The sequence below is a fragment of the Pholis gunnellus genome, assembly GCF_910591455.1.
Source record: "Pholis gunnellus genome assembly, chromosome: 5".
Classification (NCBI taxonomy): Eukaryota; Metazoa; Chordata; class Actinopteri; order Perciformes; family Pholidae; genus Pholis; species Pholis gunnellus.
In genome coordinates this window covers 130,628-147,019 of record NC_136531.1, presented here as the reverse complement: position 1 = coordinate 147,019, position 16,392 = coordinate 130,628, and the positions used below count along the sequence as shown (strand labels likewise).

The following is a 16,392-nucleotide window of genomic DNA, read 5'->3' as shown; positions in this document are numbered from 1 at the left end:
TTTCTCATCTTTCTGAGCTCCGCTTAACTTCCGGTTTAATGGTCACGTTACAAAAACAAAAGCTCGTCTATCATAAGTAAAACAACGGCACGGTTACGAGTTAAACACAAGGTACCCAAAATGGCAGTAAATGTAATTATTATAATTGCAGAAATAAACTAAAAATAATACAAATCGCGTAAATCAACTTCCGGTGTTGTCACGGCAACGTTTATACGCCGGTCAGCGTCAGCTACAGAACCAGAGTCCTGTTCCGTTATTCCGAGCTGCTGTGAACACTCAAACATCTCCGCGACTTATTGAGTGGCGTAATAATCGCGCGACACAACGAATCGATAATGAAATTCGTTGCCAACTCTTTTGATAATCGATTTTTATCGATTTTATCGATTCGTTGTTGCAGCCCTAAAGGACAACAAACGATACTGTCACAGATAGTGATTTAGGGATAACAAATGGAGCCAAAAGGAAGTAAACACATCTGATTTTAGAACCTCCAGGTAACTTCTGGTCCTAGGAGGGTTACCTAAGGTGTTACCTTGGAGGAGGGGCTCCAGTCTGGTCCTAGAAGGGTGAACCTAAGGTGTTACCTTGGAGGAGGGGCTCCAGGACGCCGTTCATGACGCCCTCAGGCAGGAACCTCCACTGGAAGACGGCGTGGTCGGCTCCGCCGGTGCTGACGACCCACTGCAGGTCGTTGGACCAACGGACGTTCGTCACGTGGGCGGAGTGACCGATGTACTTCTTGAATTTGGCACCTGTTTGAGGAAGAAGAACTGAATTCATACCCTGATCTGACTGAAATAAATAATATATAAGCTAAAAATGGGTAAAAAAGGTGTCTATGTTCGTGGAAAAACACCCGCCTTTCTTGAGGCAGGGGAATCTGAAGAGCTTGAGAAGGCCCAGGTCGTCTCCGGTCACCAGCACGGCGCTGCTGTAGTTGGCGTCCACAGAGTTCACGTTTGTGATGTTGGAGTATTTGGGCCAGATGCCGTTCACCTCTGGACCGATGACGCCCGTCCAAGTCATCCAGTGGATCCCCTTTGCCTCTTCTTTAGGAACCAGTTTACCCGCTGAAGACAGGAGGGCGTCAAAAGGTCAGGGGTATCGGAGAGATAACAAAAGGTCTGGACAGGTAAGTCCCAAAGTACTACTTGAATAAGTAAACACTTTGAGTTTCCGTGTGTCGGAGCCTCAGAGTCTGAAGGTACCTGGCATCCTGTAGAAGAGCCGCTCTCCGGCGCCGTCGTTAGTCTGCAGGAAGCGGCTATCGACCGACCAATCCAGGTGGGTGATGAAGGAGGCCGAGCGGCTGCACTCGCCCATCTTCTTGTAACGCTGACCGACGGCGTACACGTCCACCATCCCGTCGTTCGATCCCACTGCCAGGAAGGAACCGTCGGGTGAAAACTTCAGCTCATGTATTACTTCCTTCCTGTCCTTGATGTGCACGACCTCTGTCATGTCCCTGAAGAAAAAAAAGCTTGTTACCTCAAGTTCCTTAGGAAATAAAAATAACCTTAATCTGAGGTTTTATACAAGTGAGGTCACCTGACACGCAGCACGGTGAACGATCCGTCCTTCATGCCCAGAGCAAGTTGAGAGCCATCATTGTTGAAGGAAACACTGCGGACAGATTCCTCCATGTTACAGCGAGCCAGCAGAGTGTGGTCAGGAAGACTCCACAGCCTGAGAGACAGACAGGTGAGAGGTGAACTCATTGGTGGGTTCAGACCAACCTGACAGAGCGGTCGTCTAGACAGGTAAGTCCCAAGTCAGGTCCCAGTCTAGACAGGGATAAGCCAGCATTGGTGGGTTCAGACCAACCTGACAGAGCGGTCGTCGCTCCCCGTGACAGCGACCGGTTGTTTGGGGTGCAGGTCCAGCGCCCACAGCTCGCCCTCGCTGTGACCCTGCATCAGCAGAACCGGTTTGTCACGCTCTCGCACCATGACCTCAAAGATCTCGCTGTCCTGCGTCCCCGCCAGGATCCTGTCGGCCTTCCAGCAAACGCTGCGGATCGACAAACCTGAAACAAAGAGCACACCTGACTGAAACAGGAAACAAAATGGCCACCGTGTGAATACGCTGGATCGAGGACCGTACGTGCTAATTCATTTTTAAAGAGGAACAGCCAATAGGGAAACTCCCACACTCGACCGACCAATGGTGTAACTTAAGTCCCAAGTCAGGTCCCAGTCTAGACGGGTAAGTCTGAAATCAGGTCCCAGTCTAGACGGGTAAGTCTGAAATCAGGTCCCAGTCTAGACGGGTAAGTCTGAAATCAGGTCCCAGTCTAGGCGGGTAAGTCTGAAATCAGGTCCCAGTCTAGACGGGTAAGTCTGAAATCAGGTCCCAGTCTAGACGGGTAAGTCTGAAATCAGGTCCCAGTCTAGACGGGTAAGTCTGAAATCAGGTCCCAGTCTAGACGGGTAAGTCTGAAATCAGGTCCCAGTCTAGACGGGTAAGTCCCAGGACGTCAGGACTTTGTCTAGACAGGTAAATCCCAACAGCCAATGGGGGAACTCCCACACTCGACCGACCAATGGTTTAACTTCATACATAATAAGTTGGCGACAGACTTTCACGTTGATCGGGCGGGATCCACTTTGCTGCAGTCTGATCAATTATAAAGATACATTGAAAGGACTTTGTAACAGACGTGTAAGTCAGACCTTTGTATCCCTGCTCGGCCTCTCTCAGGTCGATCTTGGTGATGGGTTTGAAGTCGACGTCCCACAGTCGGATGCAGCCGTCTCGTCCTCCCGTGGCGAATCCTTCCTCACAGGAGTGCATGCTGAAGATCCCCGCCTGAACAACACATTACATAGAAACAACACATTTTCCATCAGTCCTTTGCTGCTTCTCAACCGTCCATCGGGAAATTCAAAACATGGCCAGACTCAAACACGTATTCACCCCGTGTGCAGCCTGTACGGTCCGGATCAGACTGATTCCTCTCCACACGTAGACGTCTCCGTTCAGAGCGCCGGAGTATGTCAGCTCCTCTTTGGCTGCAGAAACACACAGGATGGTCTGCAGGTCGCCCGCCTTCCCAAAGATGCCTCTCTTCGGAGTCAGAGCGTTCCCACACAGAGTCCAGAACTAAAAACAAATGACCTTGTTAAAAACCAAACAACTCATCAAGTGCTAAATTATTAAATTGATTCAAAATGATGCGACAAACTGAGTCTCTGTCTCACCTTGATGTGTTTGACTCCACAGCTCACCAGACGGCTGGACTGAAATGGATCCCAGGCCACATCAAAGATCTGCAGGAATGAAAGTAAACTTCATTTACATAGCGCCTTTCAAAACTAGTTTCTAGAGTTACTAGAGTTTCTAGAGTTACTAGAGTTTCTAGAGTTTCTCGAGTTTCTCGAGTTTCTAGAGTTACTAGAGTTACTAGAGTTACTAGAGTTTCTAGAGTTACTAGAGTTTCTCGAGTTTCTAGAGTTACTAGAGTTACTAGAGTTTCTAGAGTTTCTCGAGTTACTAGAGTTACTAGAGGTACTAGAGTTTCTAGAGTTACTAGAGTTACTAGAGTTTCTCGAGTTTCTAGAGTTTCTCGAGTTTCTAGAGTTACTAGAGTTACTAGAGTTACTAGAGTTTCTAGAGTTACTAGAGTTTCTCGAGTTTCTAGAGTTACTAGAGTTTCTAGAGTTTCTCGAGTTACTAGAGTTACTAGAGTTACTAGAGTTTCTAGAGTTACTAGAGTTACTAGAGTTTCTCGAGTTTCTAGAGTTACTAGAGTTTCTAGAGTTTCTAGAGTTACTAGAGTTTCTAGAGTTACTAGAGTTACTAGAGTTTCTAGAGTTACTAGAGTTTCTCGAGTTTCTAGAGTTACTAGAGTTTCTAGAGTTACTAGAGTTACTAGAGTTACTAGAGTTTCTAGAGTTACTAGAGTTTCTCGAGTTTCTAGAGTTTCTAGAGTTTCTAGAGTTACTAGAGTTTCTAGAGTTACTAGAGTTTCTAGAGTTACTAGAGTTTCTCGAGTTTCTCGAGTTACTAGAGTTTCTAGAGTTACTAGAGTTTCTCGAGTTTCTAGAGTTACTAGAGTTTCTCGAGTTACTAGAGTTTCTCGAGTTTCTAGAGTTACTAGAGTTTCTAGAGTTACTAGAGTTTCTAGTGTTACTAGAGTTTCTAGAGTTACTAGAGTTACTAGAGTTTCTAGAGTTACTAGAGTTACTAGAGTTTCTAGTGTTACTAGAGTTTCTAGAGTTACTAGAGTTACTAGAGTTTCTAGAGTTACTAGAGTTTCTAGTGTTACTAGAGTTTCTAGAGTTACTAGTGTTACTAGAGTTTCTAGAGTTACTAGAGTTTCTAGTGTTGAGGTATCCACCATGAATGTCCGAGACACACCACACCCTAAGAACCTATCTCTCTATTTCTCTATTAAAATAATTGATACACAAATTGTTTAATTGACTTATGGAAATTGTAGATTGAACAAAGACGTGCAACAGGGGGAAGGCTGTGGTTTTGCTGCATACTGCAGGTGAACTTTGTGCTGTCTAACACCTCTCTGCCTTCGGAGCGAGAGGCCAGACACCAAAAAGCGTAACGGCAGCATCCTGTGGTTTGTTCACCTGGCTGACTCTTATACAAAGAAGTCCTCGAGGCGCATTATAGTTTCACACCTAACGGACGAGTGTGGGGCAATGACCCCTGTGTAACACTTTGCAGGAAGTCCTATCTCACGGTGTTATTTGTGTTTCGTACAAGATGTTTAATCTCTGTTTACTTTCCATTGTCTATGAGGATTTATGATCTATTGTTTACTATCTAGCAAAGAATGCATTTTAAGATATCAATATATTCGCTACATATAATCCCATATTGCTTAGAGATGGTTCAATTATAGAAATGCTTTAATGTGTGACTTTTTATCATTTATCAAAATGTAATCATAGGTGATTGTAATGTTGACTGTATGTTAAGGCTAAATGAAATCAGTGAACTTTGAGATAAACTCACTCTGACATGATTTAATGACAGCCAGGAGAGGAGGAAGGTTGTAAATGCAGAAATCAACTATTGTGTTAGTTAGTGAACATCCTGTTCAGTGAGGACTAGACAGACACCTTCCACAAACAGGGGCCAGCAGGAAAAGCGTTAAACTTAAAGAGTAGGTCCGTCAGAGGTGATAAGAATATGAGAACTGTCTTGTCCAATGATGTAAGAATGATCTGTTGTCTACCTTATATGGACCCGGAGGTTGCAGAAAGCGTGAAGAAGAAGTGTATAAATATAGGGGGACAACAAAGGATCGAGGCTCTTGGCTCTTTTGGGGTTTTTGGGTAAACTTGGTTCCTTGTGTGCTTTTGACATTTTGCATGATCTTATATTTCAGGTACCAGAGTTACTAGTTACCAGAGTTACTAGTTACCAGAGTTATAGTTACCAGAGTTTCTAGTTACCAGAGTTATAGTTACCAGAGGTACTAGTTACCAGAGTTATAGTTACCAGAGTTTCTAGTTACCAGAGTTTCTAGTTACCAGTTATAGTTACCAGAGTTTCTAGTTAACAGTTATAGTTACCAGAGTTTCTAGTTACTAGAGTTATAGTTACCAGTTATAGTTACCAGAGTTTCTAGTTACTAGAGTTATAGTTACCAGTTATAGTTACCAGAGTTTCTAGTTACCAGTTACCAGAGTTTCTAGTTACCAGAGTTATAGTTACCAGAGTTATAGTTACCAGAGTTACTAGTTACCAGTTACCAGAGTTTCTAGTTACCAGAGTTATAGTTACCAGAGTTACCAGTTACCAGAGTTTCTAGTTACCAGAGTTATAGTTACCAGAGTTATAGTTACCAGAGTTTCTAGTTACCAGTTACCAGAGTTTCTAGTTACCAGAGTTATAGTTACCAGAGTTATAGTTACCAGAGTTACTAGTTACCAGAGTTATAGTTACCAGAGTTATAGTTACCAGAGTTACTAGTTACCAGAGTTATAGTTACCAGAGTTATAGTTACCAGAGTTATAGTTACCAGAGTTATAGTTACCAGAGTTATAGTTACCAGAGTTATAGTTACCAGAGTTACTAGTTACCAGAGTTATAGTTACCAGAGTTATAGTTACCAGAGTTACTAGTTACCAGAGTTATAGTTACCAGAGTTATAGTTACCAGAGTTATAGTTACCAGAGTTATAGTTACCAGAGTTACTAGTTACCAGAGTTATAGTTACCAGAGTTATAGTTACCAGAGTTTCTAGTTACCAGAGTTATAGTTACCAGAGTTATAGTTACCAGAGTTATAGTTACCAGAGTTATAGTTACCAGAGTTACTAGTTACCAGAGTTATAGTTACCAGAGTTATAGTTACCAGAGTTACTAGTTACCAGAGTTATAGTTACCAGAGTTACTAGTTACCAGAGTTATAGTTACCAGAGTTACTAGTTACCAGAGTTATAGTTACCAGAGTTACTAGTTACCAGAGTTATAGTTACCAGAGTTTCTAGTTACCAGAGGTACCAGGTTCCTCAGAGGATACATGGGGGAAAAAGAAAGACTATTCCAGAAGGTGTGTGTGTGTCTGTTGTGTTTCAGCTACAAGCAGCTGAGAATAGAATCAGTATGAACGAATGAAAGAGTCATACTCGGTCCGAGTGTCCGGTTGCCATGGCGAGGACTCGTCCTCTCCTCCAATCCCAGACACACAACGTGTTCTTAGCGTCCAGACCAACAGACACGATCCGCTAAAAACAGAAACAAACACATCAGAGTTGAGTACAATGCATTTGGTTTTACAACATGCAGCTCTGCACACCACACTAAGTGAGAATATAGTGTTATGTATATATAGGAGTTCCTCAAGGCAGCATCCTGGGTCCACACACACACACACACACACACACACACACACACACACACACACACACACACACACACACACACACACACACACACACACACACACACACACACCTTTTAGAGGTGTCTGAAGGAATGAAAGAGGGAGGCTGAGTTCACACGGTCCAACAAGTCCTCCACCTCTGGAACACTTTAAATAAAATGATTTTAGCTGCTGATGTTCCACTTTAACATATTTAGACGTGACGAACGACGTGTTAGGACATCGACCCGTCAAACACAGAGGATTCACTGGTGATGAAGATGAGGAAGCTGAGGTCGTTTTACGTTAATCAGAATATAAATGGCTGCATGTAAACGGGAATATTAGTCTAAACAGATCGTTAGGAATGTTGTCTTTTTTGGGAAAAAGGCGAAAAAACTGAATATTTGGTGCATGTCAACGTGGTCAGTGACGTCATCATGAGGGGGGGGCGTGGTCTGACCTGTCCGTCAGAGTCGAAGGCCAAACAGGCGACTCCGTGTGTGTGGACGTCCCTCAGGATGGACACGGTCTGCATGGAGTAGGTGTCCCAGATACAGATGAACGGGTCTTTACCCACCTGCCCCGTCGCCACCTGGACCTTATCTGGATGGATCGCTAGACTGAAAGAGAGACAGACAGACAGACAGACAGAGAGACAGACAGACAGAGAGACAGAGAGACAGACAGAGAGACAGAGAGACAGAGTGAGACAACGTTCTGCCACCATCTTCCCTCCACCCACAAACATATGCTTACCAACAGAAAAGGACAACTTTCCTGGTAAACAAGGAAGACAAAAAGGTTTCTTGTCTCTTTACAACAAACTCTACAAACCTGCCTAACAGACAGAGGCCCAGGGGCCTAAAGGATCAGGGGCCCCTGGGTCCTATAGAAATGTCTAAAACCACAACCTCCACGTCTTCATTAGAAATGTATTTCCCCCTCACCTGATGATGTCATCGTTGTGTCCCAGGTAGAACTTCTGGGTGTGTTCCCGGGTGTTGTAGACCACGCCCACTCCGGCCACGAAGTACAGCACCTCCTTCCCGGCGGTGTAGTACAGGTTGTTACGACACTGGTGTCCTCTGTAGCCGTGGATCCACTCCAGCCTCAGCTGGCAGCGCGGCGCCGTCTTATCCGACATCTGAAAAGTCCACGTTTAAAGATCCACCGGGTTCAAACTACACTTCCCATAATGCCAAGCTGCAGCCTCGCCGTCGCTAACTCATGTTAGCAACGTCTCATGAACGCTCCATCTTCAAAAAGAAGATTTGATCGTTTTCCAGATAAAATAATAAACTGAGGTTTAAATGTACACTGATGACGTCATAACGATGATGTCATAGACAGACAGATGATGTCACAGTTTAAAGAGACTCATCGCTCCACTTTAGGGTTCTGATTCTAATATTTCAACTTGTGATTGAATGAATTAAGAGAAACGTTCTCAAGATGTTTTAATATAAAAAAATATTTAAAAATAAATAAAATATAAAAAATCACTGCTGTTTGTTTTTCAAAGGAACATTTCTAACCTAAAAATTAAAGAATAATAAAATAAATAGTTGCTCATGTTTGTGGATGAATGATAACGGGTTCTAAAGGGTTCTAAAGGGTTCTTTAAATGAGACCAGAACCGACAGGAACACGTGTTCCGGAACATTACCAGAACGATGTCTGAAGGTTACTGGAGAAATGACGGTAACGGTGTATAATACATATTATATATATAATGTATATAATGTATATAATATATATAATGTCCGGTAAACACCATCAGCACGAGCTCCTATCGCGGTAAAAACAACCGTTCATTTTAACGTTCGTTCCACTAAACGAACCGTGTGAAACGCCGCCGTCTGGTTCGCTGTTTGCGGCTAAAGATCCGGAGATTAACGGTGTTACGGTTTATCTCCGTCGGTCCGCATCCGACACCGACCTCTGCTGCTCCTGGAGGCCGGAGGAGAGACTCCTTTAGACCGGAGGACACGCTTGAACCCGGCGGAGACCCGCAGCAGCTCCGCGGCTCAGACGGAGCTCCGGAAAATCATCAAAATATGATGACGGAAAGTCGGGATATTAACGGGAGAACCGGGGATCACCGACGGAAGTCAAGACCGGAACGATACAGACCGAGACTTCCTGCTAGGATTTTCAGAATAAAGCACTCACTGGCAGCGTTTTGGGTTAAAAAGCTTTTTTTTTTAGTAATAAAAACTTAAATATCAGATTGACAATAATAACGAAACTTCAGATTATTTAACTTTTTATCTGTAGAGGAAAATATAGCTGGATATTGACGTTATTTATATTATATAGTGTAATGTGTTAGTTCTACTTACATGTTCAGTCTCCAGTCTCATCGTTTGGATGTTTAGGAAACGAACGTGTTTATGGTTTTAATTTGTAATTACTCATGTATGTATTTTGTTGGAATTTACTATATGGAGTAGTTTCTTTTTTAAATGAATTAAATTTTGAAGCCCAATAAACCCGTTTCCGGTCTACTTCATACTAACCTCCGCGAGCTTCCTGCCTCGAGCAGAGCGTCAGGTCAGGTGCAGCTTTAGGGTCTTCACGAGAATCAGACTCAGAAGCCTGCGGTGCATGATGGGAAGTGTAGTGTTCTAACGAGCTGTAGAGAAGCACACTCAGATCACTTTATATAATATGTTGTTAATATTATCATTACTGACTAAAAATGAATACAGGAAAGTATCCAAGTAGACTACTGTATATTAGTACAACTTCAGTGTACTTTCTACTTCTCCACTACATGTCACAGGACCCGAGGACCCTCCTATACTATGTGGACCCTCCCGTACCCTGTAGACCCTCCAAGTCCCTGACAATCCTCCTGTCCCTGAGGACCCTGAGAATCCTCTAGGACCCTGTGGACCCTCCAGGACCCTGTGGACCCAGTTTCTGGTTCCGGTTTCTTTGTCTTCTGTGATCATAAACTAAAGATCTTTATACTTTGGATAAAATCCCATATTGTGAATGAATGAATTAATAATGAAACAACAGGAAGCTTAAAGTTTAAAAGCTTTAATGACATCACACATATTGACAGAGAGAGAAGCTGTTAAAGTCTACAGGTGCAGTTTCATACATGAGAAAAGCCGTTATGGTCTACGGTCGGTTTAAATATTCTTCTTCTTCTTCATTCCTATAGATGTAGTTCTGATATTCTTCTTCTTCATTCCTATAGATGTAGTTCTGATATTCTTCTTCTTCATTCCTATAGATGTAGTTCTGATATTCTTCTTCTTCATTCCTATAGATGTAATTCTGATTGTGCAGTAAAGATGCCGTTAACTTCCACACATGTTGGGTACGATAAGATACAAAGAGCAGAAAAGAGCCAACGATAAGCGAGCGAAGCTTCTTCTGTCCGTCTACGATTAAACCGGCTAACATCGAGCTTTAAGGGTTTACATCTGAACCGGGTCAGAACCAAAGAAGAAGACTTTTAGATTCAGGTGAGTGTTTCAGGCCTGATGAAGCATGCAGGTGGACATTTTCTACATCGAGACTCCTCCTCCACGGTGATCGGAGGGTTTTAAGACCAAAAAGACCTCAGGACCCTCCAGGACCCTCAGGACCCTCAGGACCCTCCAGGACCCTCAGGACCCTCCAGGATCCTCAGGACCCTCAGGACCCTGAGGACCCTCAGGACCCTCCAGGACCCTCAGGACCCTCCAGGACCCTGAGCACCCTCCAGCTGATTGGATGATTTTAAGACCAAAAAAAGAAAATCACTGAGTGAAAAAACAATAAAACAAAATGCACTATTGGTCCAATTTCTCAACGGCGAGGTCGTCTCTGAGGACGTCGTCTCAGAACTGAAGACATAACTTGTGTCAAAATAATCTCAAAAGTACAAAAATAACTTCAACTAAAAGGTAAAAACCAAACAAAGGAAAGTGTTCCTGCTGACGTCACTAAAGTCGGTTCAGATGTTGTGAAGAAACGGCGGTTAATCATCTGCAAACGGGCGAATCCTCAAAAAACCAGAGCGAGAGAATCTTTCTGTTGGATTTAATCCGCTGTTTGTTGTTGTTGTTGTTTACCGACGTCAACAACAACAACAGTTACATCACAACGTGTAAATAGAAACCGCCGTTAACGCCGCGACGTCTGAAAACCGACGGAAGAGAATCACACCAGAAATATATAAAAACACAAATAAACAACCCCAACATCGCACTTTGGTGAAACTTTGACGGCTGTAAAAACCTCCGTCATTGGATGTTCAGCGGTGACATCAGCGGTGACATCAGCGGTGACATCAGCTTCGGGATTCCACTGAAAGCGGGTTTCACCAAAAGAGCCCGCGGGTTTGATTCTCTACTGCTTCTTCTTGCTGAACAGACTGAATCGTTTCTCTTTGTCCTTCTCTTTGTCCTTCTCTCTCTTGCCGGGACTCGACTCCGTCGGCAGCGTCTGAGCGCGGCCGGTGTTCGGCGGCGTGCCGGGGCTGCCCCCCCCGCCTCCCTGCACCTCGGAGGAGGCGCGGTCTCCACCGGCGTTCAGGACGGCCTGGATCCAGGTGCTCATCTCCTCCTGCAGGGGGCGACACACAAGTACTTACAATGTTGTACTTATACTGAAGTTTTAAATGCAGGACTTTTACTCGTATTCCATGTACTTCTACATCGTGGTATTAGTACTTTTACTCACTTCATCTTTGGCTTGAAACAGAAACTCGTTTCCATCCGTGACTCTGAAACAAAGAGGAAGAGTGTGATGAAGAGCAGCGGATGAAGAGTGTGATGAAGAGTGTGATGAGAGACCAGAGGCTCGTTACCGGAGTTTGAACACGTGTTTCTTCTTCTTGTAGTCCGAGGCCACGTCACAGGTGGCCTCCTTCAGGCTCACAGGGACCTGGTTGTGGTAGTGGACTCCCTGAGCCGCCGCCTTGCTGTCTTTGTAGAAACCTACTTCCTGGTTGTTGATGACGCAATACACGTTGTGCCACGACCTGTCAATCACAGAGCAGAGGGGGTTCAGGGGTTCAGAGGTTCAGAGGGTTCAGGGAGTGAAGGGGTTCATGGGGCGGAGTGAGACGTCTGTGGGGGGTCACCTGTTGGAGGCCTTCTTGTTGGGAGCCTCCCACTCGTGTTTGCGGTGCAGAAGTCCCTCCAGCTGCGAGCCTGAGTCCTGGTTCCTGGAGGGCAGCGTGGACGACTGGCTGGTCTTCCTGCCGGAGGTCGGAGACGCGCCAGGACTCGGTTCACCAACGCCGTTCACCAGATCTCCACCGTCCACACCGTCCTGAGACGGGACCACACAGGGACAGGTATCAACAAAACCACTACCAGGACCACTACCACACAGGGACAGGTATCAACAAAACCACTACCAGGACCACTACCACACACAGGGACAGGTATCAACAAAACCACTACCAGGACCACTACCACACACAGGGACAGGTATCAACAAAACCACTACCAGGACCACTACCACACACAGAAGTGAGGCTCATTAAACATTGAACACTCACCTGAGGAGAGTCCTGGTCTGAAGGGAGTCCGTTCTGAGTGACGAGTCCGCTGAGGACACAGAAACACAGCAGCTAGTGAGTGAGTGAACGAGAAAGTGAGTGAGTGAGTGAAGGAGTGAAGGAGTGAAGGAGTGAACTCTCACCTCTGCTGATGAGCCTCCTCCTCCTCGTGAACCACAACCGGCTCTGGAGACGGTGGCCTCCTCATCCTCTCCTCTTCCTCCTGCAGCCTCCTCACCTCCAGCAGCTCCAGCTGGAAGACAGACAGACAAACGTACATCTGTGATTGGCTGGAGGGACCTCTGACATCACAGCGACACGTAGAAAGAGGAGTCTGTGGGAGCTCAGACCCAGAAGGTCGCCGGTTCAAGTCCCCGCATGGATGGAGTACGGAGTGTCGACTGGTAGCTGGAGAGGTGCCGGTTGGCCCTCTGCCAAAGTGCCCTTGAGCACAAACACCAAGATTTAACCCCCCCGCTCACCGTAGTCAGCCTCTCCAGAGCAGAGAAGCGCTCCTCCCAGGTGGCGGCGGACTTCTCGAAGGCCTCGTGACGTTTGATGAGCTTCTCCACCTCGTCCACACTCTGACCCATCTCTCTGCTGGACAGGTACGGCTCCTGACCCAGCAACCAGGACTCGGCCACACCGGCATCACGGGAGAACTGGTGCACCTCCAGGACTGTAAGGGGGGGGGGGGGACGAAGAAGAAGCTCAGTCAGCTCTTCATCAAAAGGACAGTGAGAGCCTGAGGAGTCTTCATCGCTGATGACTCATCAGCGTCCAGTCAGCTGTGACCTCTGACAGTATTCATGCTTCATGATGAACGTGTGAATCTTACTGAGGCGGAGCCACTCCCACCGGTCCTCCCACTTGTCAATCATCTCTTTCCTCTTGTCCGTCAGCTGCAGCAGCTTGTCTTTGATCTGAAAAAACACCAACACCTGTTAGAACCTATTCCTCCTCCACCTCACCACCTCCTCTCCTCCTCCTTCTCACCTCCTCTGAAGCGTAGTGTTTCCTGGCCAGCAGGCTCTTCCCCAGCTCGATGCAGGAGGTGAAGCTGTCGTTTCGCGCGTCGATCTCGGCCTTAATTCCCTGATGGTTGTTCATCAGGAGCTCCACCGACGACACGTCTCTGAACACAGAACGACACACAGGAGGAGGTGAGGAGGAGGAGAGGAGGAGGAGGAGAGGAGAGGAGGAGAAGAGGAGAGGAGAGGAGGAGAAGAGGAGAGGAGAGGAGGTGAGGAGGAGGTGAGGAGAAGGAGAGGAGAGGAGGAGAGGAGGAGAAGGAGAGGAGAGGAGGAAGAGGTGAGGAGGAGGAGAGGAGGAGGAGGAGGAGGAGAGGAGAAGGAGAGGAGGAGGAGGAGAGGAGGAGGAGGTGAAGAGGAGGAGGAGGTGAGGAGAGGAGAGGAGGAGGTGAGGAGAGGAGAGGAGGAGGAGGTGAAGAGAAGGAGAGGTGAGGAGAGGAGGAGGAGGTGAGGAGAGGAGAGGAGGTGAGGAGAAGGAGAGGAGAGGAGGAGAGGAGGAGGAGAGGAGGAGAAGGAGAGGAGAGGAGGAGAGGAGGAGGAGGAGAGGAGAGGAGAGGAGAGGAGGAGGAGGTGAGGAGGAGCAGGAGGAGGAGGAGGAGGTGAGGAGAGGAGGAGGAGGAGGAGGTGAGGAGGAGGAGAGGAGTAGGAGGTGAGGAGAGGAGAGGAGAGTAGGAGGAGGAGGTGAGGAGGAGGAGAGGAGGAGAAGGAGAGGAGAGGAGGAGGAGGTGAGGAGGAGGAGGTGAGGAGGAGGAGAGGAGGAGAGGAGGAGGAGGTGAGGAGGAGGTGAGGAGGAGGAGAGGAGAGGAGGAGGAGGAGGAGAGGAGAGGAGTAGGAGGTGAGGAGAGGAGAGGAGAGTAGGAAGAGGTGAGGAGAGGAGGTGAGGAGGAGGAGGAGGAGGAGGAGGTGAGGAGGAGGAGAGGAGAGGAGGAGGAGAGGAGGAGGAGGTGAGGAGGAGGAGGAGGAGAGGAGAGGAGAGGAGAGGAGAGTAGGAAGAGGTGAGGAGAGGAGGTGAGGAGGAGGAGGAGGAGGAGGTGGAGGAGGAGGAGAGGAGAGGAGTAGGAGGTGAGGAGAGGAGAGTAGGAAGAGGTGAGGAGAGGAGGTGAGGAGGAGGAGAGGAGAGGAGGAGGTGAACACAAAACGACACACAGGAGGAGGTGAGGAGGAGGAAAGGAGAGGAGGAGGAGAGGAGGAGGAGGAGAGGAGTAGGAGGTGAGGAGGAGGAGAGGAGTAGGAAGAGGTGAGGAGAGGAGGTGAGGAGGAGGAGGAGGAGGAGGTGAGGAGGAGGAGAGGAGGAGGAGGAGAGGAGAGGAGTAGGAGGTGAGGAGAGGAGAGGAGAGTAGGAAGAGGTGAGGAGAGGAGGTGAGGAGGAGGAGAGGAGAGGAGGAGGTGAACACAAAACGACACACAGGAGGAGGTGAGGAGGAGGAAAGGAGAGGAGGAGGGGAACACAGAATGACACACAGGAGGTGGAGGAAGAGAAGGTGAGGAGGAGGAGGTGAACAGCTCCATCCAACGATGGACCATCCTTCAGACCGTAGAGGACTCGGCCTACCCCTAACCCTTCCTGGGGTTCTCCTGGGCCTCGATGAGGAGGACGAGAGGAGGAGGTGAACACAGAACAACACACAGGAGGAGGTGAGGAGGACGGGGTGAGGAGGAGGAGGCGAGGTGAACACAGAACAACACAGAGGAGGAGGTGAGGAAGGCCTACCTGGGGTTCTCCTGGTTCTCGATGAGCCGGATCACGTCGTCCATCCACAGCAGGAGGTCTCGGACCAAACTGAAGAACCTGAACTTGTCCCCGGTGTCGAGGAGGCGAAGCCTGCGTCCGTCACAGGCCTCCAGCAGACTCCTCCAGGCCTCCAGCACCTCGCTCTCTCTCCGCTGGATGTCGTCGGCTTTGTCTCCGGCGTACGCCGACTGGAGGCGCACCGCGTCCTCCTGCAGCTGCCTCACCTGCACACGGGGTCACGAGGTCAGACAGGTGTGACTGATCACCTGGAACCCTCACAGTGAGGGACCGACTGGGGTCACGTTTAAAAACCTACTGTGTCTCCTTAAACACACTGCGTCTCCTTAAACACTGTGTCCTTATAAACACACCGTGTCTCTATAAACACACCGTGTCCTTATAAACACACCGCGTCCTTATTAACACACCGCGTCCTTATTAACACACCGTGTCCTTATAAACACACCGCGTCCTTATTAACACACCGCGTCCTTATTAACACACCGTGTCCTTATAAACACACCGCGTCCTTATTAACACACCGTGTCCTTATTAACACACCGTGTCCTTATTAACACACCGTGTCCTTATAAACACACCGTGTCTCTATAAACACACCGTGTCCTTATAAACACACCGCGTCCTTATTAACACACCGTGTCCTTATTAACACACCGTGTCCTTATTAACACACCGTGTCCTTATAAACACACCCTGTCTCTATAAACACACCGTGTCCTTATTAACACACCGTGTCCTTATAAACACACCGTGTCCTTATTAACACACCGTGTCCTTATTAACACACCGTGTCCTTATAAACACACCGTGTCTCTATAAACACACCGTGTCCTTATAAACACACCGTGTCTCTATAAACACACCGTGTCCTTATAAACACACCGTGTCCTTATTAACACACCGTGTCCTTATAAACACACCGTGTCTCTATAAACACACCGTGTCCTTATTAACACACCGTGTCCTTATAAACACACCGTGTCCTTATTAACACACCGTGTCCTTATAAACACACCGTGTCCTTATAAACACACCGTGTCCTTATTAACACACCGTGTCCTTATAAACACACCGTGTCCTTATTAACACACCGTGTCCTTATAAACACACCGTGTCCTGATAAACACACCGTGTCTCTATAAACACACCGTGTCCTTATAAACACACCGTGTCCTTATAAACACACCGTGTCCTTATTAACACACCGTGTCCTTATAAACACACCGTGTCCTTATAAACACACCGTGTCTCTATAAACA

The 16,392-nt window shown here is 47.2% G+C and overlaps 2 protein-coding genes across 4 annotated transcripts in view; both read right to left on the bottom strand.

Annotated features, from left to right (window-relative positions):
• LOC306695593 (echinoderm microtubule-associated protein-like 6) overlaps positions 1 to 7,984 on the bottom strand; it is a gene marked incomplete at both ends in the record, with an annotated part of 30,063 nt that extends 22,079 nt beyond the window's left edge. For 2 of the 3 annotated variants that reach the window (XM_079158877.1, XM_079158878.1), the window contains 11 exons: positions 591 to 758; positions 867 to 1,076; positions 1,215 to 1,471; positions 1,555 to 1,692; positions 1,831 to 2,032; positions 2,679 to 2,814; positions 2,923 to 3,108; positions 3,207 to 3,275; positions 6,602 to 6,700; positions 7,301 to 7,460; positions 7,788 to 7,984. In XM_079158877.1, coding sequence (XP_079015003.1) covers positions 591 to 758; positions 867 to 1,076; positions 1,215 to 1,471; positions 1,555 to 1,692; positions 1,831 to 2,032; positions 2,679 to 2,814; positions 2,923 to 3,108; positions 3,207 to 3,275; positions 6,602 to 6,700; positions 7,301 to 7,460; positions 7,788 to 7,984 — 1,822 coding nt within the window. Of the gene's footprint in view, positions 1 to 578; positions 759 to 866; positions 1,077 to 1,214; positions 1,472 to 1,554; positions 1,693 to 1,830; positions 2,033 to 2,678; positions 2,815 to 2,922; positions 3,109 to 3,206; positions 3,276 to 6,601; positions 6,701 to 7,300; positions 7,461 to 7,787 lie in introns of all 3 variants that reach the window. The other variant, XM_079158879.1, reaches the window with a different exon arrangement.
• A 1,894-nt stretch (positions 7,985 to 9,878) lies between these two features.
• Positions 9,879 to 16,392, bottom strand: part of LOC306696054 (spectrin beta chain, non-erythrocytic 1-like) — a 38,342-nt gene continuing 31,828 nt past the window's right edge. The window contains exons 27-36 of the mRNA XM_079159542.1: positions 15,092 to 15,336; positions 13,346 to 13,484; positions 13,188 to 13,272; positions 12,832 to 13,028; positions 12,493 to 12,602; positions 12,350 to 12,398; positions 11,927 to 12,117; positions 11,651 to 11,824; positions 11,524 to 11,566; positions 9,879 to 11,406 (exon numbers count right to left, since the gene is read on the bottom strand). Of these exons, the coding sequence (XP_079015668.1) occupies positions 11,191 to 11,406; positions 11,524 to 11,566; positions 11,651 to 11,824; positions 11,927 to 12,117; positions 12,350 to 12,398; positions 12,493 to 12,602; positions 12,832 to 13,028; positions 13,188 to 13,272; positions 13,346 to 13,484; positions 15,092 to 15,336 (1,449 nt within the window). The 3' untranslated portion in view covers positions 9,879 to 11,190. The remainder of the gene's footprint in view (positions 11,407 to 11,523; positions 11,567 to 11,650; positions 11,825 to 11,926; positions 12,118 to 12,349; positions 12,399 to 12,492; positions 12,603 to 12,831; positions 13,029 to 13,187; positions 13,273 to 13,345; positions 13,485 to 15,091; positions 15,337 to 16,392) is intronic.